The sequence below is a fragment of the Tympanuchus pallidicinctus genome, unplaced genomic scaffold (genome assembly GCF_026119805.1).
Source record: "Tympanuchus pallidicinctus isolate F22 unplaced genomic scaffold, pur_lepc_1.0 scaffold5, whole genome shotgun sequence".
Classification (NCBI taxonomy): Eukaryota; Metazoa; Chordata; class Aves; order Galliformes; family Phasianidae; genus Tympanuchus; species Tympanuchus pallidicinctus.
In genome coordinates this window covers 31,061,561-31,087,896 of record NW_026294769.1, presented here as the reverse complement: position 1 = coordinate 31,087,896, position 26,336 = coordinate 31,061,561, and the positions used below count along the sequence as shown (strand labels likewise).

The 26,336-nt window shown below is 40.1% G+C and overlaps 2 protein-coding genes across 3 annotated transcripts in view; one reads left to right on the top strand and one right to left on the bottom strand.

Moving 5' to 3' along the window:
• Positions 1-93: 93 nt before the first annotated feature.
• NPC1 (NPC intracellular cholesterol transporter 1) lies at positions 94-26,084 on the top strand. Its single transcript, XM_052704606.1, has 25 exons — positions 94-297; positions 6,242-6,364; positions 7,588-7,694; positions 8,305-8,480; positions 9,354-9,521; positions 10,172-10,421; positions 12,570-12,646; positions 13,107-13,477; positions 13,871-14,097; positions 14,644-14,744; positions 15,682-15,784; positions 16,032-16,221; positions 16,618-16,800; positions 17,516-17,630; positions 18,149-18,276; positions 18,371-18,511; positions 18,946-19,035; positions 19,144-19,334; positions 20,111-20,226; positions 20,767-20,896; positions 21,703-21,903; positions 22,819-23,050; positions 23,832-23,945; positions 24,700-24,862; positions 25,476-26,084. Exons 1-25 carry the CDS (start codon positions 211-213, stop codon positions 25,556-25,558), a joined length of 3,867 nt encoding a protein of 1,288 aa, XP_052560566.1. The 5' UTR covers positions 94-210; the 3' UTR covers positions 25,559-26,084.
• Positions 25,997-26,336, bottom strand: part of RMC1 (regulator of MON1-CCZ1) — a 14,931-nt gene continuing 14,591 nt past the window's right edge. For both annotated transcript variants that reach the window (XM_052704607.1, XM_052704608.1), the window contains exon 20: positions 25,997-26,176. In XM_052704607.1, the coding sequence (XP_052560567.1) occupies positions 26,097-26,176 (80 nt within the window). In that variant the 3' untranslated portion in view covers positions 25,997-26,096. The remainder of the gene's footprint in view (positions 26,177-26,336) is intronic.

Sequence of the window (26,336 nt, the reverse complement as noted above, 5' to 3'; positions counted from 1 at the left end):
CGCGGCCCCGCCCGCCGCCGGGGAGGGGCGGGCCGCGGGCGGCGGCGGTTGGCGGAGACGAACGGGTGCGGCCCCACGGCGGGCTGGAAGCGGCCCCCGGCGGGACTGTAGCACCGCCCGGCCTGGCGGGAGCTGCCCTTCCGGACCTGCGCGGCCGTCTCTCTTTCTCTCCCTCTGTCTCTCTTCGCTGTCGCCCGCTGCTGCGTCGCCATGGGGGGCCCGCAAGGCAGCCCCGGGCCGGGCACCTGCCGCCTGCTCGTCTTTCTCCTCCTCCTGTTGCTGCTATCCCCAGCACAGGTATGGGGGCGCGGGGGGGGGAACAGCGCCGGTTCAGCTGGAGCCGGGCTCCTGCCTGCCCGCGCTCGGGCTTGCGGTGTGAGGCCTCCGGAGGGGCCGTGGGGCGTCGGCGGCTGGGCTGCGCGGTGTCACTGCCGGGTGCGAGGCTGAGGCTGGCCTAGGGGCCCGGCGGCCCAGAAAGCAAGCCGAGCCGTGCGGGCTGAGCGAGCTTTGTGCCTTGCTGCCGCAGAAAGCGGCAGCTGTCCGGATGCTGGCTGCCGTGATGCGCCCTGTTATGCAATGCCGGGTGCGTGTGAGTAGCCGTGCAGTCACGTGCCCGCGCGGAGCATTGCGAGTGTCACCGGTGCCTGGCGCGGCTTGCTGCAAGTGTTGACTGCGGAAGGTGGCAGCTCCCTATGAGGCCTGCTATTGATCGGCGTGTGCGCGCTTCTGTCTGCTCCGAGTTGGAATTCCTTTGCTAAGTTGCTCTGGGGTGGAATGGGAACACCTTAATCCCTTTCTCGGTCAGTTTGTTTGCCTCGTTGTTCAAGGCGGCAGTGAGATGCTGTGCTTTCCACTGGAGAAACAAACTATCTTGTACACCTCAGTGTCATCTTTTTCTTCTCTAACTGACTTAGAAATGCACGAAGTCAGGGTTTATACAGAGCTCACTTTAAGCTGCTGAGTTGGTCACTTTGTGTGTGCTGAGGCTGTCCTGTGGTAGCAGCCTCTGCTCCTCCTTGGAGATTGAGCAGAAAGCAAGAAACTCCTTCCAGAGAAGCTGGGTTGTTCATTGGTGACTCATGGTCTCCAGGTGGGTAGCTGATAGTCTTTGCACCTTCCAAGCACTCCTTTCTGTAATGGTTTTGGAAGGACATACTGAACAACATAGGGATGAAGTGTGCCCTGGGCTGGGCAGGACCGAAGAGAAACTGTACTTCTATAGCTCAACATCCTCCTCCAACCAGGAGTGTGAAAGAAGTTCCATTGCGGAAGGGTCTTGTTGATCTCTACAGGATCTTGTAGGGGATGTGGCTTTGTGGTTTACAAGAGGTTGACATGACAAAGTGACTTTACAAGACTGAAGCCTATATGCCTAATGTAAGAAGGCAAAATTCGAGTGGCAGAGTAGGGGAATGAAAACAAACTTGACTTGAAATCTTTGCTGTTATGTGTTTGTTTGTTTTTTTTACATCTTAACATTCCAGAAGTAGACCTTGATATATCTCTGAGAGAAGCTAGACCTCCAACTAGACTGTACCTGTATAGTTCTTGCTTGCCGAAAAGAAGCTTTCTGAAGGTTAACTCATTCCCTCTCAAGCATGCTGGTAGAATGTTTTCATGCTTTCAGTTGTGGTGTGGGACAAACTTGTGTCAAGTAACCTGCTGCTGGCTGGGAGCTAACTACCCATGCATTGAGAGCCTTGGCTCTTTTATTCCTGGTTTTTTTTTGTTTTTTTTTTTGAGTGTGGATTGTAATTTCTTTAAGTTAAGGAGTAAAGAATAACAAGCCTCTTAAATTCTTGTTCTCTTATCAACTTTTTAATATGCTAGATGGCATTTTGTGTGCTTAATGTCAGCTGATGCAGTTGGCAATTATACCAAAACATAGGCTGTCAATTAGTGGTTAAGCAAGGCTGGACACTGTTTCCCATCAGTAACTGGGATCCCAAGCTACAAGGTGAGATTAACTTAAATGTTTCTGAAATCTTTACTGATGGGCATTAGTGGCTGATGCTGCTCAGTCCCAGCCTTGTCAGGTGACCTGCAGTTTTGTGTGTGGCCTGTGGTGGGAAGGTCTGAAATGCCTCTGTGAAGGAACCTGCATGTCAGGGGTGGCAGCATAACTTCACAACAGAATGATAAGAGTAGATGCTTCCTGGAAAATCAGGAGTGACTTGTTCGTTGTCATTCTGGATGGAAAGTGAGGAAGGTGTCTTAGGAGCGGAGGGATGCCTGAGGTGAATGAGTGGAACAGTGCTTGACCGTCCAAGTAGCCAAAACACTCCGTCTAGGTGTCCTTACTGTTCCTCTGTAGGGCATCACAGATATTTTCTTATGCCAATGCTGTTGGGGCCTTGTGCTTTCAGACTGTGCACACAGTAGTAGTGCATCTGTCTGTTCCCCCAATAAAATCAAGTCACTGTCAGTTAACACCAGCCTGCTTCCCCGGATACTCAACTACCATAATTACTGCAGCTTTTTCTTCCGACTGGACTGTCATGTTCCTGTGATCTGCTTGGGTAACCCCAGAGCTAGGACTTGCTTTGCCTGACCAGGAGTACCTAATTATTTTTCCTTCCAGAGGGGAACAGTCACTTACTTGTGGGCAAAGGTACAGGAGGAACCTAGCTGACTGAGCTTGTCTCCGGATTGGTTGCTTTTGTACAGAGGACTGGAAGAGACAGTGTAAGAACTAGAAACCTGTATAGTTTTCTTTAGTCCAGGGACCCTTGTGATAGAGAGAGCTGTCAGATAGTGGGCAGATCTATGGACTTGTCACCTGTCTCCATAAGCCGATACTATGTTTATTAAAGGTGGCATAGTACCATGTTCCCTTAGAGTTCAGTTCAGTACAGGGCATCATATCCACTATGAAGGGTGATATGGACTAGGTATTAATGGAGGTAGAGTGGGAAGTATATTATTCTTTGGAATTGCTTGTCTTGCCATATAATATCTCAAATGTACTATGTTAGATGAAGAAAGGGGGAAACAGCTGTACCTGATGGTACTGCCTTTTCCATACATTAGTAATCTTAGTTTGGGGAGCCAAACAAAGTTCCTTTGTTTTCTGGAATTTGCAGAGTTACAAGTAGTCTCTGTTTCTGCATACAGGGATGTTGTTGTTCTTTGTATGCTTCACAGCTACATAATCATTGCTGATGGCTAATGTTTCTGGAAGCATTGAAGATTATGGATTTGTTTCGACGTGCCATTGAAGAAACTTGGACCGAAGTAAATGTGTTTATGATCTGTTGAAATGCCAGTTCTGTTACAAACAAATGATAATGCCTGGGAACAGGAAAGTTGTAGCAGAACCTGTGTAGAGTGTTGCTGATAGTCATGGAATGCTAATATGTGATTGCGTGCAAGTTTATTATTGGGATCTCTGGAGCCCAGACCCGAAGTGAAGCTTCTCTTTAGACAGAATAGTTCTACCAGAAGTAGGAATTTACTTTCCTCAGCTCTGGGTATTATGGGAGGATAGTGGTAGTGCCAGGTGGTTTCTGAACTCTGCTGGGCAGGGGAAAACGGCTTTAATTCAAAGCTAACTTTCTGTTGCTTGGAAAAGTACTAATGGAAGTCTCATTTCACAATACTGAGGACTTGATGTGGTCTTCCCAAATACTTGCAGTGGAGCTTTCTGGAGTATCTTGCATTGTTTAGGAGGGAATCTGGTTCAGTATAGCATATCTTCTTGTATCCTGGGACCAGGGGAACTTTTGCACGTTTAAGTATGATGAAGTTATTTGGAAACCTGACTCTACAAGCAGTAGCTTTGTTCCCTGTGACTTATTTACAATAACGAATACTCATCTGTATCCTTTCCTACCTGTAAAGGAATGCTTCTCTGGAAGAGTGGAGAGAACAAAGTATTACTTAGCCTTTGTTACAGGGCTTCGGGAAAGAACTTTCAGCTCTATCTTATCAGTGATAAAGTAGTTATTTAATGACTAGTAGTATCCCTGCTTGCTCTCTGAAAACCAGCAGCCCAGCCACCTCCTGTACTTTGTAGCTGATTCAGAGGTGAGCCTGCTGTTAAATTGCCACTGTCTGAGAGCTGTGTTGCTGACTTTTAACTGATGACTTCAAATGATTTGATTGGCTTTTATGCATACTGACCCATTTCTTGTAAATCGGGTAACACCAGAGCCCTGTTAGTCCAGGGAGGTAATTCAGACTCCTTTTAGTGACATCCTGCTGGGTCACATCGTGAGTATCTGTTCACTGGAATTGGATTATTAGTGTTTACACGGAAGTAGAATGAAATTTTATAAGTTACAGTTCTAGGTCTAAGTGATGTATTACAGGTAACTGACACATTCACCTTCTCTAAACAGGCCAAAAGTCTGAGGGAAGTGTGTTGGTTTTTTTCCACTGTAAGTTTCATCTGCCTCAAACTTCAGTAATGGGGCTTTACGTTGTATGTTCAAGTTACAAGTATAATCTTGCAACTAAGCCAAAATACCTTGTCTTGCTTTATTTTCTCATGTTTTTAGCTGAATGCTTCTTGTTGCATGACTTCTTGTGCAAGGAAGCTGCTTTATGTTTCATCCTGGAATGATAGTAGAAAGGCTTACAGGTGAATTTATTATCATGTAGTTGTCTATAATACAGTCTGTATTTGATTTTGTTGTGCCTGTGTAGTTATAACCAAGGAATTGGTAACTTAAAATAGAGATAACACTGGTAAAAGCAGCAGAACTTACCAGTCTTGGCTTATACTGGATGTTAAACATCTAGTGTTTAGAATGTGATTTTTAAGGGATGCATGCCAGCTTGTGTATAAGAATATGGGAATACTTAACAGCTGGTTCCAGATTTAGTTAGAAGAAATGCTTAAGTAAAGAAATGAAGTAGCAGTCTGGATGTGCGGTACTCAGGTTGAATTCTGAACCCTCTGGTTTACAGTGAGTGTCTTGGGTTTGGGCTGTGTTTCCTAGGTTGAGTTAAAGGGGAAACCAACAAGTTCAGGTCAACAGGTGTTTATCAGTCACAAGAATCCAATTACCAGTATGCTTTTGCAAAGAATTTGTTGTGATTTAGCATAGAAATGGATGTCATGGAAGCGCTATTGTAATCATAGATAGCTCTAGGATATGATGAATGCAGCCTTTCAGGGGCCTCCCTGGTCAGTAAACAGTTTTATTCATGGTCAAGTGCGCAGCTCAGCAGTCTGTCCTTGCTGCATAAGCATATGGTGTTTCTACAGATGTGAAGTCAAGGTTGTTCAGGAGATAAAAATAGGTCAGTTATCTTTTAAACCGTACCATGCAGTCTTCTGATGCTTGTGTGCTTGCAGAAACACAGTAAATGTTTATGCAGTCCACATTCTGCTTGCAGCCCAGGTGTGTTTAGCAAAACTCTGGAGCTGTTCTCAAGCTTTCACTATAAACAGTGTGTTGTGGCGTTCTTTCTTAAAGGTTTTAATTTTAAGGATAAATACTCTGATTTAGTGATTCAGATGTCTCAGTACAAGCACTTCTGAACAGAAATGCAGTGCAGTCGAGGTGCAGTTGTGCTCTTTCAACTTCCTTCATTTTATGCATACAATAAAGGACTGATTGGAATTTTTCTCCAGATGTAGGATTTCTAAAATGCTGCTTGGCCTTCCCGGTTTGGATGCAGCATGTTTTTGAGCACAAGAGTTAATGGAGGGCATCCCTTCAGTTTCTTGCAATAAATGACGTTCTGTGGTGAATGCAGAGCTGTGAAGTCCTGTTTTGGAATTCTCTTACGCTGTTACTTCCTCCAAATCTGTCAGTGAGTGGATGGATTTGCAAGAAGGACTAAAAGGTTGTAGAGAGAACTGAAAATATTACACATGAATAATGTACTTCTCTTCATGTTCACTGACTCGCACTGAAATAAGTGTAACCCACTAATCACGTGCATTGTTCTACATAAAGAAACTGTTTTATCCCTTTTATTTGGGAATGCTTTGCAAGTATTGGTTTAGGTTTTTCTTCAATAACTCTAGCACTTAGGAATAATGCTGTCAGTGACTGGGCAGAGAGGGGTGGAACACTGAGCTGGAGATGCAACGCTGTTCATGCATGCCATGTCAATACATGCTTTTCTTGATGGATGCTTTCTGTAGCATGTATATTTGAATTACAAGAAGTTATCTAATCTGGACTATAAATGGCTGTTGGAATAGTAATGTGCAAGCTATCTAGTAGTTGAAAAAAAAATAAGTAATTATTCCTTGCTGCTAATCAGGTTCCTCATGTTGATTTAGGTACTTCCACAACAGTGTGTCTGGTATGGAGAATGTGGAATTGCATCTGGAGACAAGAGATACAACTGTGCTTATGATGGACCACCTATAGCTCTACCAGAGGATGGCTATGACTTGATGCAGGTGAGCTGCTTCTGTACATCCACTGAAAAGTACTTCTCTTGTACTTGAGAGTTCTGTTTTGGGTTTTGTTGGACCTGCACTGTGACTTCTAGCTATCTAATTTTCACTTTTTTGGAAGGTGAACATTGATTCTCTCATTTCTCAGATCTAGCTTGTAGCCCCAGCTGTGTGGAGGTGATAGACTGCTGTTTCTATTCAGATATATGAGATGCCTCCAAACCATGTGATCCACATACAAACTTTCACAAAAATCCTAAATAGAGGAATGCTGTACTTCCCTGTTTATTTTCTCACTGCTTTGAGCACTCGCACACTGTTTTTAGGACTGATTTGTGATGTTTATCAGTTATATCTTCTGTATTTCTAAAGAAGACTAAAATTCTATTCTGGCAGATAATGGTTCTGATTCCTTCCTTAATTAGGAAGGCGGTAACTGACACCAGTCATTCAAATGGAGCAAACCTTGTCCAAGTTTTGTTTCTGTAGCTGTGCCTAGTATTAGACAGTGTTTCCCTATCGGAGTTTTTGTTTCCAAAATGAACAAAACTGAAGTTAAAATATGTTCTGGATTTGATGCCCAACATAAGGTGATATTGCCTGACTTGTCTTCTGGCAGATGGTGATTTGAAGCCTTAGTGTGGAATAACTACAAAGTAACGGCTTGGCTGTTAGCAGTAACAAAGTAAATATGTAGGTGAGCTGGCTGGGTTACACTTTTGGAGGACTTAATAACATACAATAAGTGTGCAGTATGGATAACACTAGTGTTAAAATAAATGCATTTCTTTTCTATAAACTGGACATTAAATAGTTCTTCCATGTATTTGGTGACTCTGCTTAATGGCTTGTCTTCTGAGAGTTGAATTTGATGCTGTTCGGGAGATGCATTGAAGGATAAGCTGCAGGAATACTTCAGATTTGGGTAAATGTGTTGTCCTCTTACTGATTGACTCTCAAATACGATTATCATTCTATATATAGACCCTGGTGACTAAAGATCATCTGAAAGAGCTTCTTAAAGGAAATGATACCCTGAATAGTACAAATGATTCTTCCATCCATATTCTCTAATGAGTTTTACTGGCTGGACTGATTCTTTCATTCATTTCCCACAACAATTATGTTCTGCAATGTGTTGAAATAAAACTTCAATGAGTTTTGAGATTTCAAGCGTGCTTTTCCTTCCTTCCCTTGTGATAATCTCAGTATTGTTTATATTTTAGGAACTCTGTCCAGGTTTATTCTTTGGCAATGTCAGTACTTGCTGTGATATCCTTCAGCTTCAGACTTTGAAAAACAACTTGCAGCTGCCTTTGCAGTTTCTTTCCAGGTATGCTAATGAATGGCAAAGCAGCCAGAGCTTTTTAAAATTAGAAAGCACATGAGGACACTTCAGTTGAAGCAAACTGTGGATGTGGTAATTTCATTTTAAGGCTTATTGCAGTGAGCTCTTGGAAAGACTTTCTTATCTCTGTCAGAAAACTTTAACTCTGTGAAGCGATTTCTTACGGTCTGGACTGAGTGAGTTGGTAGCATTAATGCTAATTTAGATTGTCTTGAGCTACTGCATTTGTAATGAAGTCTTCTTCAGAAGAGGATGACAGAGTACTGTTCAGCCTTTCTAGTAGCAGCAGTTAAGCTTCTTTTTAATTGTCAACTGTTGCTTGTAGCAGCTATTTGAGGTAGATGGAATTTTCTAGTAAGTAATGTTGATACTTCTGACTGAAGGATATGAAACAACTTTAAGCAGCAATTATTGTTGTTTGGGTAACTACTTTTTTAAGTGTATTCAATTTTTATATATTAATATGATAAAACAAAGCACTTGAAGTTTTTATTTAGCACTGAGCAGAATGTTTACAGTTGGTGTGTAAATCGAATCAGATATGCTTCATTTTTACCTCTTAATCTGATTGCTGTTCATTAACTTTCCTACCCAGGTGTCCATCATGTTTCTACAACTTGATAAACCTCTTCTGTGAACTGACTTGCAGTCCAAATCAGTCTGAGTTCTTGAATGTTACAAGCACCATACCTTATTATGATCCAGTTTCAAAAGAAAACAAAAGTAGCATTACAGAGCTGCAGTACTTCATTGGGGAACGCTTTGCAAATGGTGAGTAAACAGTGTGCTGATGCTCTTTTATCAAGGTAACAGGAACAAGCCTCTTTCAGGATATGTTGGGAGGTGAACAGGGGACAACTGTCTTCTGTAGTACAAGGCATCAAATAGATGCCATAGGTCTCCTTTGAAACATCCAGATTTGATAGGAGACATTATGCTGACACTTGTTTTTGAAGGCTCAGCTGAGACTGAACGTCTGTGACTTTTAATAGCTGGTAACATTGATGACTTTATCTTCAGAAAAGGAAAATTGTTTCTGAGTATCACAAGCATGCCTAATATGCTAACTCACCTATACGAAGTTTGTACTGTGTTGTTTGTACCTTATTTCTGAGTCACATAGATTATTTCACTGTGAAAAGATACTATTATAGTTTCTTACTAAATGCAAGTATTTTTTTCTTAAAAACAGGTGATTTAGTCTATATTTTAGTTTTATAGCAAACATGAAGAATTAGTTTGGTCTCTTCTTGTTTTTTGTACAGTGACCTGTAAATAAGTTGAGGCATTTGAAAGTGACTTATAGCCAAAGGGTCAAAAGTATTGTCTCAGTCATAACCTCTCCCAGAAGAGACACTTCATATTGCTAAAAGGAACATGATCTAATAAAGAAGGTTCTGGTAGTGCAGTGGAGATGCAGCTGGCCTGCTAAAATTAAGATAGCTGAAGCAAAACACTGTAACCTTGATTGCTGTAAATAAAGCTGAAAGCATTACTTTGCTATCTCACAACGTTTCCTCTTGAAAGCTTTAAGCATTTTTTTTTTTTTAACTTGATGAGTCTTCACTTAGTTCCCAAATTCAGAATACTTGTTCAAGTGCTAATACTGATTTAATGACTTCTATCTTCATACATTCTTTCTAGAAATGTATAATGCCTGCAAAGATGTGGAGGCTCCATCAAGTAATGTTAAGGCATTGGGGCTGCTGTGTGGAAAGGATGCCAAGGACTGCAACGCTACCAACTGGATTGAGTACATGTTCAGTAAAGATAATGGACAAACTCCTTTCAGCATTATTCCTATCTTCTCAGGTAAAAAAAGAAGCAGAAAAAATAAGAATTGGCTGTGAATCTTCTGTCGTGGGCTGTATGCAATAGTCAGTATGTTAACTCATCAAATGGCTGCCCAGTGATGAGTATCTGCAGTCAGGCTTTCAAAGCAATATAACCTAAGCTGAATCTTACCTTTTTTCTTTTTTCTTGAAAGTTGTAGTTGTTTTCTATTCAACTTATTACTGTAGATGCCTAAAACTCATCAAGAGATGGACTGATCTTGAAAAACTGGGTAGTTTGTATTGTTTGGAAATATAGGGCAGTGCCCTAATCTTTCATGGTTTTTATAAGGAAGTTGTTCTGTTCCTCAGTCTGAACAGATGAGGGCAAGGGATGCATGACGGCTTATTGCTAGGGGTGGTAGGAGTGCTTGTTAGTTCTTTAGATTAAAGTGTTCTAAAATCGTGATTACTGGGTATACACATCTAAGGAGTTAGTGCCTGCATGCAGGAAAGCAATCGTTTTATCTGCTACAGGACTGAGAAAAGCTACTGCTTTTGAAGGGGACTTTCATGTAAAGGGTTCATTCATTAAACTAGGAAGCTTGTATTGTAAAACTACATTTATTTATATTTTTTTTTTACCTTGTAGTAAACTGACTCTGCATGTGTGACTTTGGTATTTCATAGATGTTTCTGTCCATGGAATGAATCCTATGAACAATGCTACCAAAGGCTGTAATGAGTCTGTGGATGATTCGACAGGACCGTGCAGCTGTCAAGACTGTTCAATCGTTTGTGGTCCGAAACCTCAGCCCCCTCCATTACCTGTTCCGTGGCTTTTATTTGGTTTGGATGCTGTATATATCATCATGTGGATCTCTTACATGGGGTTTCTACTCATATTTTTTGCTCTAGTTTTTGGAGTCTGGTGTTACAGGTAAAACACTTAAGATGTACAGCTCTGAAAGTAACTTGCTTTTTCTGTGAAAACTTTGCCTTGTACGGAATGCTAATGCTTCTGGGATCACCTAGCCTAAAGCTGTGTTGTATGGCAGATGCTTATGCTTGCAGTGGCTGTTTGAATACTACAAAGTATGTTGTAGGAAGTGAATACAGAAGGTTTGAGCTGATATGAAACTTTCATTTGCTGCCTAGCTCAGGACCAAGTTAGGCTAACTTTCAACTTTCATAGTATAATTGTGGAACTCAACACACAGTTACTGGGAAGAACAATATCTGATATTGGTGGCCACATGCAGTTGCATAAGACTTGCATACTTGAGTTCATGCTTATGAAAATGTGAGGAAATGTGTGTATTTGCCTCCCCTGTTTGACATAAGGCTTTTGTGGTAAGGAGTAAAGTCTCACTTGAACTGTATCATTTTTTTGGATGGTATCAATTAAGACATCAAAGAACTGCCTTCCAGGAGTGAACTACAATCATGTCAAACTCTAGAAGCCAAGCGGCTTTACTTACGTATACACATACTTACGAGTGCTTAAAACCAGTTTAGTTCACTAATATCTTGTCTACAGCAACTACATTTAAACAAGCTCATGCTTCTCACTGTTGAACTGTTCTTGATGCTCTAAACAGTTTCAGGGGGCTTCATATTTCTATTAATCCTAAAGTATACATTTTTAGGTAAGTCAAATGTGCTACAGGAGAGCCTCCATATAAGTAAATAAAGTGTTATCCTGTTTTTTTCCTCAAACTATGTTGTTCATGAAGTAATAGAAGTGACTTAAAAAATTCCAGTGATGGAGAGGCTATTTCATTAAAACCTCTGCTACTTCTGCCTATTGTTAGATATTAAACAAAGTATTTGTATTCTCCCCATCCTACTTTGTCAAGACATGTGGCTGGGGGAAGAATCACTGAAATGAAAGTTTCTTGAAGATAATTAACTTGCAGAAACTCAACTCCTAATCACTGGGAGACAGCAATATCAGATATTGGTGGCCACATGCAGTTATAGCAGACTAACTGGAATGTATGTTTAGGCTAATGCCTGTACCAAAACAATCGCTGCCCTAATACAGATAGTGCTGCTTGGCTGCTTTTCTCTATCATCCTGTTCTGAAAATACTAACGCTGAGCTTCCTGTGATTATAGCATTTTGTGAAGTAATATATAGCAAGCACATTCTCTGTGCTACACAATGCTCTCTAGTAAGATCAGAAGCAGCTATGTTAGAAATGCTTTGGTGTGGTTGTACTAGCCATCATGAGCAATGGAAGCCTATTAATATTGATAGCATTTTCCAGAGGGTTCAACTGCCTGACATCCTTAAGCAGGGTTGTGTTTTTCTGTGCAACTTTAATGTTGTTCAGTTATGAATAGGAGTCTAAAATTGCTGTGTAATAATATTTGAATCTCTGTGGACAAGGAGGACAAGCGTGTATAACAAACTTATGCCTTGCTTACTAGCCTTGTCTGGTAAACTTGTTAAACAATGTGGCTAACTAACTGAAACAGTGAGAGTATTCAATATGTCTGATTCATAGCCAAAAATACCTGTCCCTAATTTGGATGCCTATTGATGAGATTGCTATGAAGAGAGCATAGTGCTTATCTCCTGCTCTAGGTATTAGATAAGACCATAAGCAATATAGGTCAACTACAAGTGTTCTGCCTTCAGGACAGAAAAATAATGCTTTTTCTTCTTGCGTCACTGTTATTTTGTTAGCCTGAGTGCTTGTAACTTAAGCTATTACTGAAGTCAAATATTTCTAATGTGGATATCTCTTGCTGGGGATCAAGCTCTTCTAATCCTTCTGAACAGACTGCAGCCTTGTCAGCTGTCTTAAGCTTTTCCAGCTCGGATCAAGAATATATTCTGTATGTAAAGTTTAGAACACCAGTAGCATTCACAGTAGAGAGAACCTTACAATGATTATAGCAGAGTGATAAAATTAGCAGGACAACTCAGTCAACTTGACTGACTGAGGATGGAAGGAAGATGTCTAAGCTTTCTGGGCGAGTCATATGCCCAATTCACTACTAGCATTGGAAACTATTTCTGCTGTACACGCGCAAGGAATCTTGTGGAATTAGAGTAACACAGTCTTTTTCTCTTACAGGAGGCGGCATTTTGTCTCTGAGTATACACCAATTGACAGTAATGTAGCCTTTTCTGTGAACTCTCATCGTGATAACGGTATGTCTTGGATGAAAGCATCAGATTTATTAAAATTGGCTTAAATTCATCTACTTCTATGGGTAGACTTGAGACACTTAGCTTTACTAGCCCATATAATCCATTCCTAAAGTACTATATTTAAATTGTTTGCCTAGTATTGCTTTAGGTTTGCAATAGTGCTTAACTCTATTTTACTGGATGCAAGATACTGGATACAAGAAGCCCTTGCTGCCCAGGTTATGGGTGTAGTAATATTTCTATGAAGTTCCAGAGTGCTTTGTATCTTCTTGCATTAGAAGAAGCAATGTAATTATGAGCTGGCTTCTGGCCCTTGACCCCAGTAAAAGGTTAATCCCTGCATCTGGCTGTCAGTGCAAATGCTTCTTCCAGTGCTTAAGTAAAATCCTGCTGTTTCAAAGTGTTTTAAGAAAATGCTGTTAAACTGATTACTCAAACGTTCCCTATTTACTTCTTACAGGGAAAATTACCTGTGGTGAGAGGCTTGGTGAAAGGTTTGAGAATGGCCTAAGGATGACATTTACATCATGGGGTGCTTTCTGTGTCAGAAATCCACGCCCAGTTATCCTCTTCTCTGTGGTCTTTATTGCTATGTGCTGTTCAGGCTTTGTATATATTAAAGCAACTACAAACCCTGTAGATCTCTGGTCAGCTCCAAGCAGCCAAGCCCGCAAGGAGAAGGAATACTTTGACAAACACTTTGGGCCTTTCTTTCGTACTGAACAACTTATTATTCAAGCCCCAAACAGCCGTCCAGACATCTATTCACCGTACCCATCAGGAGCAGATGTGCCTTTTGGACCTCCACTCAATAAGGATATTCTCCATCAGGTAACTAGGACTTCAAAAGCAAAAACCCAAACACTGCTAATAGCTGTAATTGTAAGAAGTTGTCTTCCATCTGTAAGGTGATGTGTCTAGCCAAATGGTCATTAGTTATCTCTAGGTACATCAGAAATCATGCTGTAAAATCGTTATTTGCTGTAATCCTTACTTGTGATAAGCCTTGTGTCTTCTGTTCAAGGTAAGCTTGCAGGCTAATGCAGCAATTTTAATGTTGAACAGCAAAGTAAGAGTGACTTAGTTTTACACTCCAAATGACTTTTGCCATCGCCTTTGGGAGCTTTTAGAAATACAACGCACGCGTAAGAATAGTAAAAGAAAGAATTTGTCTTACAAGGACTTCAATTCTTTTTTTTCTTTTTTTTTTTTTTTTTTTTTCAGGTGCTTGATTTGCAAGATGCTATTGTGAACATTGTTGCGTCTTTTGACAATGAAACTGTAATGCTGAAAGACATCTGTGTGGCTCCTCTTGCTCCCTACAACAACAACTGCACTATATTGAGTGTACTCAACTACTTCCAAAACAGTCATTCTGTTCTAGATCACGCTGTGGGGGATGAGTTCTTTGTCTATGCTGACTATCACACTCACTTCTTATATTGTGTTCGGTAAGCAGTATGATTAGGTGTTTTTCAAACTGTAGACAAGCTGAATTCTTCTCATGCTGGCAGACAAAACTAGCTAGTTCTTGCCAACTCCTTGAACTACTTATTCCTTTTTCATTCCACAATACTATGTTAAAGTACAGATCAGCGTAGTCTGTTTGTCTTATTATTTCTCTACCTAGTACTTCAGTGGGAGTTATTTTGTTGAGGTTTCAGGCTAATTTTGTTTTAAACCACTAGCTGTGGTTTACTTAAAGCATGTTTCAAACACGTCTGATAAATAGAATTCTGATGGAGAAGACACATGCTAAGCTTTTGTTTAAGTTTATAGTGAGGTAGAAGCCAATCCTTTCCCTAAAAGCTTTGAAGACATTTTAAAAACTAATTAAATTTAAAGCAAACATAGCATAAGGACAGTGCATCACTAGCAGATTTATCTTATTTCCTTTGGACAATTGTAAAATATCAGCTTCTTACTGTGCTTGTCTGGTGGTGCTGTGCTTCACTTGCTAAGTGTAAGCTGATAATTATTGCTGGTCATCTCTTCAGGGCTCCAGCATCACTGAATGACACAAGTTTGCTTCACGATCCTTGCTTAGGAGCATTTGGTGGACCTGTCTTTCCATGGCTGGTGTTGGGGGGATATGATGGTAAGTGATGAAACAGTGTTGCAGTTAAAATCTTCAGTACCTTATTGCTTGCTGTTTTTGTTGCATTTTGCATTCTCACTGATGTCACTGTTCAAAAGCACTCCTGAGAAACTTTGATTTATTTTTTTTGTTAAATTTCAACTAAGTAAGGGTATCTTAACTGAACTGCTAATAGGTCAGTGCTGAGAACAAAGGCAGACAACTCCAGAAGTGACAAATGCTTATTAAGAGGACGAGCGTGTTTCAGTTAGACCACATGCATGTGAACGTGTAATCTGCTTTGAGCCTGCTTGAGGATCTCTAGTTTCAAGAAAGTAGATGTGAAGTATCTTCAGCTGACATTCTAGGATGTGCATATATCTTACTTCTGAGATAGTTGTGTCACTGATCTGAAAAAGCAGCTAAGAACAGGTAAAGATGTTTGCAAAGGAAGCTCTTCCATGACTATTAGAAAGACTAAATTTTGTTCAAGCAACTTGTCTATCAAATTGTGTTTAACTGGAAATGTCAAATGTTTGAAACAGCTATTAAAGTCAAGCACGTGATTAACTGAAGATTGTTTTCTACATACTTTAAGTAAATGCTAAGCATGCAAGAGTACAATGTGGAGGACTGCATCTGATTTCTTACCAGATTAAGTCATAAGCACTAGTTAAATAACAACACCTTGTCTAACCATGCAGCTCTTTAATGCTGGAGTACCATGAACGTCGTACGTAATGACTGATTACTTTTATAGTGCAATCCAGAGCGCTTACCAACTCATTTCTATTTGGGTAACATCTTTGAGCATTCAGTGTGATTGAAAAGATTACAGTCAGTGGAATTCTAGTGGTGGAATTGCTTTGGACAATACCCCTTAAAACCTAATTACACCTGCCTATTTTACAACATAAGTTCAATTTCATAATGCCTGGTACTTTTTTCTATTCTACAGGTGATAACTATAATAATGCTACTGCTCTTGTTATTACTCTTCCTGTTAATAACTACTACAATGACTCCAAGAAGATAATGAAAGCACTGGCATGGGAAAAAGAGTAAGTAGCCTTCTCGTATTCTGAAATGTATATAGAAATTAAAGCAACTTTTATACATAAATGCATGCAAAACAGCTGTCCTGCACTGGCAGTTTATTGGTCTAACTAATAGGGATGTTTTGAGAAACAGTATAACATGTAAAGGACTGACTGTTACTGGTTGTGAGATTCCCTTCATCTGATACATTTTATTTATTCTTTAAACTATGACTGACTCTTCCATTATTATTTTTTTTTTTTTTTTAAGGTTTATTAACTTTTTGAAGAACTACAATAATCCAAATTTGACTATATCATTTTCTGCTGAACGGAGCATTGAAGATGAAATCAATCGTGAAAGCAGGAGTGATGTCAGCACTGTTCTAATAAGCTATGTTGTAATGTTTGTGTATATCTCCATAGCTTTGGGACATATCCAGAGCTGGGGAAGGCTGCTGGTATGTTTATTGTTCTCATTTCTCTAAACTCTTTAGTTTTAAATAGCTCTCCAGATAGTTTTGCTGAACACTTGTGTTCCATCTTGTCAGAAAGCATTGAGTCCTCTTTGGGCAGGAGCTGAAGGAAGCAGTGTATTGTTATACTTGACAATTCACTTGTGCTTTGTAGCCTCTGCTAGATCTGTTTTCATTTGATGTGTAATTAACTTCAACTTTTAAGGATTGTAGCTCAAGGTCTAATTACCCTGGCTCTTCATAAGAACCAGAGAAATAAGCTTCTTACTAACTACATTCTACATAAGAATGTATTTTTCTGCCTTTGTTATAGTCTCTTATGTGGCGATGCTGGTTTGGCTAACGGTCATTAAAACTTTTTTAATTAAAAAACTTTCCTAGGTGGATTCAAAGATCTCCCTGGGTATTGCAGGCATCCTGATTGTCCTGAGCTCAGTGGCATGTTCCATAGGCATCTTCAGTTACTTTGGAGTCCCAGTGACACTGATTGTGGCAGAAGTTATTCCCTTCTTGGTGCTGGCTATTGGGGTGGACAACATTTTTATTATAGTCCAGACACTTCAGGTATTTATTGTTTTGTGCAGTTTTTTAAATGTTTACTTCTTATTTTTTGAATTACATTACTTTAGAGTAGGAAGTCTTCAGTGCTCCAGTGCTCAGCCCAATGTGAGCAGCTCTAGATTCTCATTGGGTATCTAGTAGCCTGGAAGAAAGCCAGGATTATATGTAATTGCTCTTCCCTAGAATGAAGTTAAAAACTTTTACTCTTGTTTAGCTATTGATTGATACTTAACTTGTTTAATCTGGCTTCTGGAATGCACCTAAGGATATATCAATGAATTTTTAACATCTCCATTGGTTAGTTGTAGAACTCTTGCACTATTTTAATATTTCAGTGAGCAGTGATCATTTACTAAACTATATGCTCACACTGTCAACCTTTTGATAATATTTAGTGGGAGGGTAATCTGCTTTCCAATGTGCTAATGTGCTTAAAAAAAAAAACCCCACAACCCTGGTGCTGCTTTTGGCAAATGTGTGATTTTGGCTGAAGCATTGAATTTGCCTCAAATGTAACTTACAATGTTGTAGTAAGGCAGCAAGAGCAGGAGTGAGGGAAGTGTTTATGCTGTACTTGTATAAGCTGATTGTCTAATACAACATCTATTAATGCTGCATGGATAACTATGATAATCTGGGATATCTGGATATTTTAAAACCATATGAAAGAACTTATTAGGAATCATGGAACTTAATAATTTATTCTCTCTCAAAACAGAGAGATGAGCGTCTTGAGGGTGAAACTCTTGATAAACAGATTGGCAGAGTCCTGGGAGATGTGGCACCTAGCATGTTTCTCTCATCTTTTTCTGAAACTGTGGCATTCTTCTTAGGTAAGGTTCAAATGTTACAGAGGTTGCATTGTACTTACATATTCTAAGAATAACTGCAAAACTAATAGAGCAGAAGTTCTAGAGGAAGTTTTAGTTTCACTTTTTCATTGCTATAATCAAGTTTAGCTTCTCAGTTGGAGATGGCTCTAAGACTGGCACAGTGAGGTCACATTCTGTGTGAAGAACTTGACAGGTTCAGAATGTGTTTTTTGATTAAAAGCTGGAGCTTTGTACTGTATTGTCACTACAGCTGAAAATTTGGTGCTGGAAACAAACCAAATATCAGACTGATGCTTTCATTGCACTCAGTGATCTTTCCACTGCTTGGAAAAAAGATGCCCCTGTGATAGATTCTATTTGAGATTCACCCTCAGTGTGTCGGAGGCGTATCTTATGCTGGCACCCTTCAAGTGTAAATCAGCCCTGTCTCACAGTGAGTTTGGTTTACATCTAATGTAATTTGCTATTGGCTCTCCAAGAGGAGAGGGAACTTATTGTTCAACTGGCTCACTTTTCAGGGACACTGTCTACCATGCCAGCAGTTCGCACGTTCTCCCTGTTTGCTGGAATGGCTGTGCTCATAGATTTTATCCTTCAAGTCACCTGCTTTGTAAGTCTCCTGGGCTTGGATATTAGGCGCCAAGAAGTGAGTACGAATATGTCTGTAACTTCTGTATGATAGGGATGTCATCTTCTGCAGAACTGTACTAAAACCAGCTTACTTTGCAATTCATTTCCAGATGAATAGACTAGATATTCTGTGTTGCATCAAAGGCAGTGAAGAAATGAGGGGAGTCCAACGCTCCGAGAGCATTTTATTTCTGTTCTTCAAAAACCTGTATTCTCCATATCTGCTTAAGGATTGGATGAGACCAATAGTGGTATGTGTACTGTATTTACAGTAAGCAGCCATCTAAATTTGAGCAAGAATGCTGTGTCTGAAAGTTCTATACTGAAGAAATATCTTCAGTGCAACAAAACAAAACTCTAGCATTTCTTTTATTCCAGCATTAGTATTGGAATGAGATCTCCTACCTGCAAGAGTACCTCTACACTGCTGCAGAACAGTGCCTGGCTCAGCTTGAAGTTACTGTGCTTATTTACAGAAGGCATATCTTTTGCTGTTGCCTTCTGTGTGTAAATTCTTCTTTAGGAAATCAGTCCCTTTTGTCATCCTAAGTTTTACTGCTACTGTTCTACTAAGCCTGGGTAGCATGCTTAAGCAAGAGACTTTTTATATTGGTATTGACTTAGTAAATTCTAGAACTTGTTGTTTTTATGCAGCTCTCACTTCCTGAATCTGCTTTCTTTGCAGATTGCCTTGTTTGTGGGCGTTCTGTCGTTCAGTACAGCAGTGATACACAATGTAGAGATTGGACTCGATCAGTCTCTTTCAATGCCAGATGTAAGTCTTAAGACTGTCTCTGCTATTCAGTTTGAAGCTGAAATTGAAGCTTGAAGTCTTGTGCTACTTCAAGATTCTGTAAAAGTAATTGAAAGCTTTCTCTTTAAGGATTCCTACGTAGTGAATTACTTCAAACAGCTCAGCAAATACATGCATGCAGGTCCTCCTGTCTACTTTGTTCTAGAAGAAGGGCACAACTACACCTCTCTGGAAGGGCAAAACATGGTGTGTGGTGGAACGGGATGTAATAATGATTCACTTGTCCAGCAAGTCTTCAATGCTGCAGAAATTGGTAGCTAGTAAGTATTTTATGCTTTTTTCTACATAAGTAAGAGATGTAGCTGACCAGTGCTACAGTGTTGATTGTACAACTGGCACTATAGTACTCACTATATACTGAGGTTTATGGTGGGGGGGAAGGGAAGAAGCTGTGGCAGGTCTCCTAGGTGAAGCTGGATCCTGTGTGAACTAGTAGGATGTACTGATGTACTTGGATTTGGAAGAGGGCCTTGATGATCCTTCGAGGAATCATGAAGTGTTGCAGGAAAAACTCATGAAAACCTCTAAGTGTAGTTGCCATTGCAAGTGAAAGTGAAACCTAGGAAAGCTTAGACTGTAAATGTGGATAAACCAGGCCAACAAATCTGTAATATTTTGGCATCTGTAAGTGGAAATTGTATTTGGAGCACAGCAGTTAGTGTAAATGAATGAATTTTCTGAATCCATTTTGCTGTAGTTCAGCGGTTTTCTTTCTTCCTAATTAAGTGAGAAGCTCTGCTTGATGAAAAAGGCAGTGATAGCTGGGAGAAGATGAAATGTGAAGTGGACAAGGGGTATGGAGGGTTGTGGTTGGCTATGGAACTCCAAAAGAAGTTCCTTTTCTAGCTAGAAAGCTTCTAGCTGCCCTGTTAACAAGCAAAACTAGTACTTAGGTGAGGTACTGGAGTAGAGGACTATGTGGTAAGGTAAGGAGCTTGGATCCTAACTAGCTGAAAGAAAATAAGTTAGCACTGGAAAAATCCAAGATGTTATAGAATGAAATATTAAATCACCAACGAGTATGTTATTTTGTTAGCACAAGGATAGGCTATGCCCCATCATCCTGGATTGATGACTATTTTGACTGGGTGAAGCCACAGTCATCCTGTTGCAGAGTCTACAATACCACAGGACAGTTCTGCAATGCTTCAGGTACTGCCATTCATCTCATTGACAGGGCATTCACAAAATGTTTCTTGGTATGTGTCAAGTGAATAGCTTTCCTTCATGTGAGTAGAAGTCTCTTGAGTTGCACTCTAAGTTGTTTGAACTGCTGTTTGAGTGACCTTTAACTGTTTTGTACTGGCATGCTGCTGGTGGAAGATAGCTCACCTAGATGATCAATAGGATTACTATTCCAAAATAACTGGGATTATTACATGTGTAATGAAACCAGCAAAAGCTTCTACCCACTTTTGTTCAGATCCTTCAGTTAGATATAATTCTTACTGGTTCTGATGTAGATGATGCAGAAGTAAATAACCGTTGTCTTATGGACCTTGTCTTAGTAGGAATAAAAAACACCTGTGACTAAGTTAATGCAGAACTGTGGGCCTGTTCAGTTGTATGCTCCAAAGAAATGCTTTTTATGGATTTCTATCTGCTAATATTGCAAATCAGAAGTTCGTAGTGTTAAGACAAAGAATATTTTAGCCTGTTGTCAACCTCCAACTATCTTCTGTGCTTCTGCAGTCACAGATCCATCTTGCACTCGTTGTCGACCACTGACTCAAGAAGGCAAGCAAAGACCACAGGGTGAAGACTTCATGACATTTTTGCCAATGTTCCTGTCTGACAACCCTAATCCTAAATGTGGCAAAGGGTAAGAGCCCTATTTCACATATCTGTTGTAGACTGATGTCAAAGATGTTTGCTCTGGAAGCATGACTCTTCTGTGTGGATATTCAGTGTTCCTTTAAAATTCATATAAGCCACTTAAATCTCACCTGTTTATATGGTTTTCTGAGACATAAGTTTATAAAAGTGATGTGTTATATAGCTAGAGTGGATCACAAAATTGCAGGGGTTGGAAAGGACCTCAAGAGATCAAGTCCAACCCCCCTGCTAAAGCAGGTTCCCTGCAATAGGTTGCACAGGTGTGTCTAGAGAGGTATTGAATATCTCCATAGAAGACGACTCCACAACCCCTCTGGGCAACCTGTTCCAGTGCTCCTTCACTCTTAACCTAAGGAAGTTCTTCTGCATGTATGGAACAGGTTATGCTCAAGTTCTAGGCTATTGCTCTTTATCCTGTTGCTTTACACCACCAAGAAGAGCCTGGCCTCATCCATTTGCTTCCCACCTCCCTTTAGATATTATTAACGTTATTCAGACCTCCCTCTCAGTCTTCTTTTCCCTACCTTACTCAGTCTTTCCTTGCAAGGAAGATGCTCCAGGCCTTTTATCTTTGTGGTCCTCCACCAGGCCACAAAGACAGGAGATTCTTGTCTTTTTTTTTTTTTTTTTGAACTGGGGAGCCTAGAACTGGACACCCATATTCTAAATAGGGCCTCACCAAGGCAGAGTAGAGTAGGAGGATCACCTCCCTCAACCTGTTGGCTTTGTTCTTTTTCATGCACCCCAGGATGCTGTTAGTGTTCATTGACATGTAAAATTCTGTTAATACAGAGGACATGCTGCATATAGCTCTGCTGTTGACTTGATAAACAATAAAACTGATGTTGGGGCTACTTATTTTATGACATACCATACTGTCCTGAAAAAATCATCTGACTATATTGATGCCATGAAGAAAGCTCGGAACATAGCAGACAACATCACTGAAACCATGGGTATCAAAGAGAAGAACTATCGTGTGTTTCCTTACAGGTATGTTTAAAACATTTTTGTAAGAAGTATGCTAAGGGGCATAATTTAATTTCTACAACCAAGTTTCTGACTAACATCTTAGAAATCCAAGTTTTCTGTTTTGTCTAAGAAAGCCACAAATTGTAGGTGAAAAGTAATTTGTGTCCAGCACTAATTTTCTTCACTGTGGTTGATAACTAACTTAAATCAAGAAGCTTGTCTTTCACTAGAGTTACAGCTCAAGCCTCAACTCAGGCCTCTTCTAGCTTCCATAGTAGGCTTCTGTGGCTATACTAACTTAAGCAGATGCATAGCCCTGCATAGTAGCAAGTTGTAATAGAGTGTACTGACTTCAAACTTCAGTTGAACTTTAGCTGGTGTTCCACAGGAGTGACTACTGACACTGGGGTGCCAGTTCCTGTTGGTGACTCTCATAACAAGGATACTATCCTTATCACAGAAGCTAATCCAGTACGAGCATCCTCTTCTCTGTAGTAAATGGCTTCTGTAGTATATTTCTTTTTTCTAGTTGGACAGAAGTTAGACAGTACTCTTGAGGTACTCTTAAAATCAGTAGAGATCTCCCTAATTTAAGCAATGCAGATCATGCAATCTTGTTAGCTCCATCTAACAGATGTAGTTGGTTGTTTCTGTTTGTTTTTTTTTTTCCAAGGTTCGTGTCTTCAGGGTTCTCTGGTCTTAAGACTTGTATACAAATAGCAAATTACAGTAGATACTGACCACCTTAAGCAGCTTTGTTAAATATTCACTCAGTGTTTTGAAGTATAATTTAAAGCACATCTATTATCTGTGATGTAATTAATACAGAGGGGATTAAGAACGGTTTTGAAGTCTGGAAATAACATGGATTTGTGTAGAAACAGTTCTGTTCTTTGCAAGTAGGATGCCTAACTAAAGCATCTGTTCTTTCCACAGTGTGTTTTATGTCTTCTATGAACAATATTTGACAATTGTGAATGATGCCATCTTTAACCTCTGCATCTCCTTGGGATCAATATTTTTGGTGACAGCTGTGCTGCTTGGATTTGAAATATGGGCTGCTGTTGTGATTACAGTAACTATTGCTATGATAATCGTCAACATGTTTGGAGTGATGTGGCTCTGGGGCATCAGCTTGAATGCAGTTTCACTAGTAAATCTTGTCATGGTGAGTTAACAAGATCTTTCTGTTTCCAAGTATTGAACAGTTATCAGTATCATGACACTGAGTATTTCCCCACAAAACTGATGCATTTGGACTGTAGTGGAACTGTCTTAATCCTTCTAGATGGGCTGTGGAAGTAGTTTGTCAAATATATGTGTATATATGGAAGTGGATAAAATAACTTGGGCAGCAAGTCCCTTGGTGAAACACTGGAGAACTTTAATAGCTGAGTGCTGCCAGAGCTGCAGCTGACCTTACTTTCAGAAGTTCTCGACTGGTCTGAGAATATTATGGAAAAGTAAAGTTGTCCTATGTTACAACTAGGTGTGTGTATTCATCCAATCTACCTGCTATATAAGTAGCATTTGCCAGTTGTTCACTGTAGTAAATGATTAATTTTCTCTTAAAAAATAATAATCCTTAAGTGTTAAACTCCCTAACCCTATGATATCCAATAGTGTGTATATACTCATTTACTGTAAAGCCATGCTACTGCAACTGGAGTCTAGAAACTAATTACCATACTCAGCATTTGCTGCTGAGTTTGGCTTCCTTCAACATCAAGCAACTTTGGAACTCTTAAAAACACTCCACATTGTGATTTGTTTAATCAGATTGCCTGCTTAGTAATGACTGGTGCTGTACAGCATTTGTAGCTTCCAGTGGCAAGTTCAGCCTTGGGAACTCATCTAGAGCCTGTACTTTTATGGCCTGTCTAGAGTTCTGAGAAGAGATGTTACCATCAAAATGCTCATCTAAGTCGGTTCTTTCTTCTGCCATCTAGAGCTGTGGTATTGCTGTGGAATTCTGCAGCCACGTGACAAGAGCCTTCACTGTTAGTACAAAGGGCAGTAGAGTGGAGCGTGCAGAAGAAGCTCTGTCTCACATGGGCAGTTCAGTAAGTACCTGTCTATTGTAAAGAGGGGAAAAGGAGTAGCTAAGCTGGAACTTCAGACTGTGTCAGTATCAAGTCATAAAGACCGCCTTGCTTCTTTAGGGGAAAATAAATGACCAAAATTGCTGAAGACTCAACCTAAGCTTCTACAAGTAATAGGGTTGATCAAGACTTGATTAACTTGATGTTAACCTGATATTAATACTACCTAGCATTAGAAAATGGAGCTAAAAGTTTGAGCTGAACCAGTAGAGTAATTGAGTTGTCCCACTGAAGTTGTATATGCTTCTCTACCGAATGCTTGGAGGTGACTGGGAAAGGTCCTGAGTAGGGGATGGCATTGGAGCTTTGAGAACATAAGCAGGCTATTACTGTTGTCTCACTTAGTTTCACAATTGCACCCTGGGTGTGGTTGGAACAAGTTGTTCTAGTGCTGGATATACTTGACCCAGGAAAGGAACTGCACTGAACTGTGAGTCACCTCAGGTAATGGCTTATCTACTATGAAACTGCCTGAAGTCAGAATCAAACTAGAATGGTTTGGCTGTACCAATTTTACCAGTTTGGTACCATATTGAACCAAGCCTGCGGCATCAAGTTAGAGCTAGGAAGTGGATGCCTCTCTTGAGTAGGGCTTTTGGTTCTAAAGGTTAACAGGGAAGCCACACACTGTATCTGGGAGCCTCAAATGACATAAGCGTTTTCAGCAGAAATTGTTGTTTTCACAAATAAGTGATAACTGCTTTTTAATCAACAGGTCTTCAGTGGGATCACACTAACCAAATTTGGAGGAATTGTAGTACTGGCTTTTTCCAAGTCTCAGATCTTCAAGATATTTTACTTCAGGATGTATCTAGCTATGGTTCTGCTGGGAGCAACACATGGACTAATATTTCTTCCAGTTCTGCTTAGTTACATTGGTAAGATCTAACAGTCTACTCTAAAGTGCACTTAAAACAAAAACATCTAGCTACCTGTAGATACTTTCCTATAGCTAAATGAAATGGACTGCAAAATTAAAAGGCAATACTTGAATCTGCAAGCAGCTACATCCCTTACATTAACAGAACTGACCAGCAGTATGCTGTTACAGCCATGTTAAACTGAAGCAACCAGTCTGTACAGTGTGCTTGCTCTGCACCATTAATAATGGAGTTGTTTGCCTAGGCACATGTGTCATAACTGTCAAACTTGGAAACAAATTTGGATGATGGGTGAAGCTACAAACCTGTTGTGGGACATGGTTCCATTTGTGAGTGATCTTATGTAACAATTAGGAAGGCCAAAATGCTGTCTTCCTTGTATCTGGAAGTTCACATGTATGACTTCTTAACTCTCCCTCAGTAAGTCCAGCAAATCTTTGTCAGTCCTGTTAGCTATTGCCCTTGCTGCAGCTATTACTAGCTGAACACTTCTCAGTGTTAAGCTGGACAAAGAGGACCAAGGTTGTGGATGGTTCCTGTGGGCAGCTGCTGACTGATATGCTGTAATGTTGAGACTTTGGAGTGACACTGTCTCTTTTCTTTTGCTCAGGTCCATCAGTAAATAAAGCTAAAACTCGTGCTGCACAGGAGAGGTCTAGAGGCACAGAACGAGAGAGACTCCTCTACTTCTAGTTTTTAACAGTGTTCAGTGGACTCTATGAACTGTGGCTTAGGCCCAACTCCTCTTAAGAACTGAAGCTCAGCAGTGTTCTATGACTATCACACTGTAACCACCACTGACTCGACTCCTGCACAGATTCAACTAGGAGATAGCAGCTGCAGCTTTGGACACAGCTTTAAACTCAGGAAACGCTACGTGTGGCTCATGTAACAGTATTATTACTAAACCTAGATGTGTTAAGGTTACTAAAACACTTCTGTTTTCAAGAGGTCGCATCTCTACTAGAAACTTAAACCAGCTGCATTACAAGTTGAATAGCTGTTTTGTATGAGAGTGGACTGCTCAACCACTGACACTAATTTTAAATGCAGGTCAATGCAATTTTTGTCTCTATTTTTAGGGGGGAAGCCATCACAAGTTGTAATATTTTTTAGTACAATTTGCCAAAATGTCTTGTATATACTTTATTATAAAATAGCAATTTTGTAGTTCAAAAATCTCTACTTAAATGCAATAAATTAAGTTTATACATTCCAATGGAAGAGGGTTTCAGAATGCTGTGGGCTTCATAAGAGCTTGTTCTCCAAATACTTGTTTGAAGAAGGTGACGTGTTCTTCACAGTGCTCACCTAAGAGAAAAATAAAATTAATATTAACAGGGGAAGGGAGAAACTGAGAAGCAAGACAGCACAACTTGAGTTGTCTTGTGGTAAAGCAGGTGTCTGATCCAGTTCCCAGCTCTAAGCAACAGACTTGTGCCCGTGCAAGGTCTCTACTCTCTAGGTTCAA

What these genes read in the sequence shown, in the direction of transcription:
- NPC1 (XM_052704606.1), top strand. Translation starts at nt 211, where the DNA reads ATGGGGGGCCCGCAAGGCAGCCCCGGGCCGGGCACCTGCCGCCTGCTC. An exon ending in AGTCTCTTTCAATGCCAGAT is followed by an intron (nt 19,036 to 19,143) that starts GTAAGTCTTAAG and finishes TTTCTCTTTAAG; the next exon opens with GATTCCTACGTAGTGAATTA. An exon ending in CACTAGTAAATCTTGTCATG is followed by an intron (nt 23,051 to 23,831) that starts GTGAGTTAACAA and finishes TCTGCCATCTAG; the next exon opens with AGCTGTGGTATTGCTGTGGA.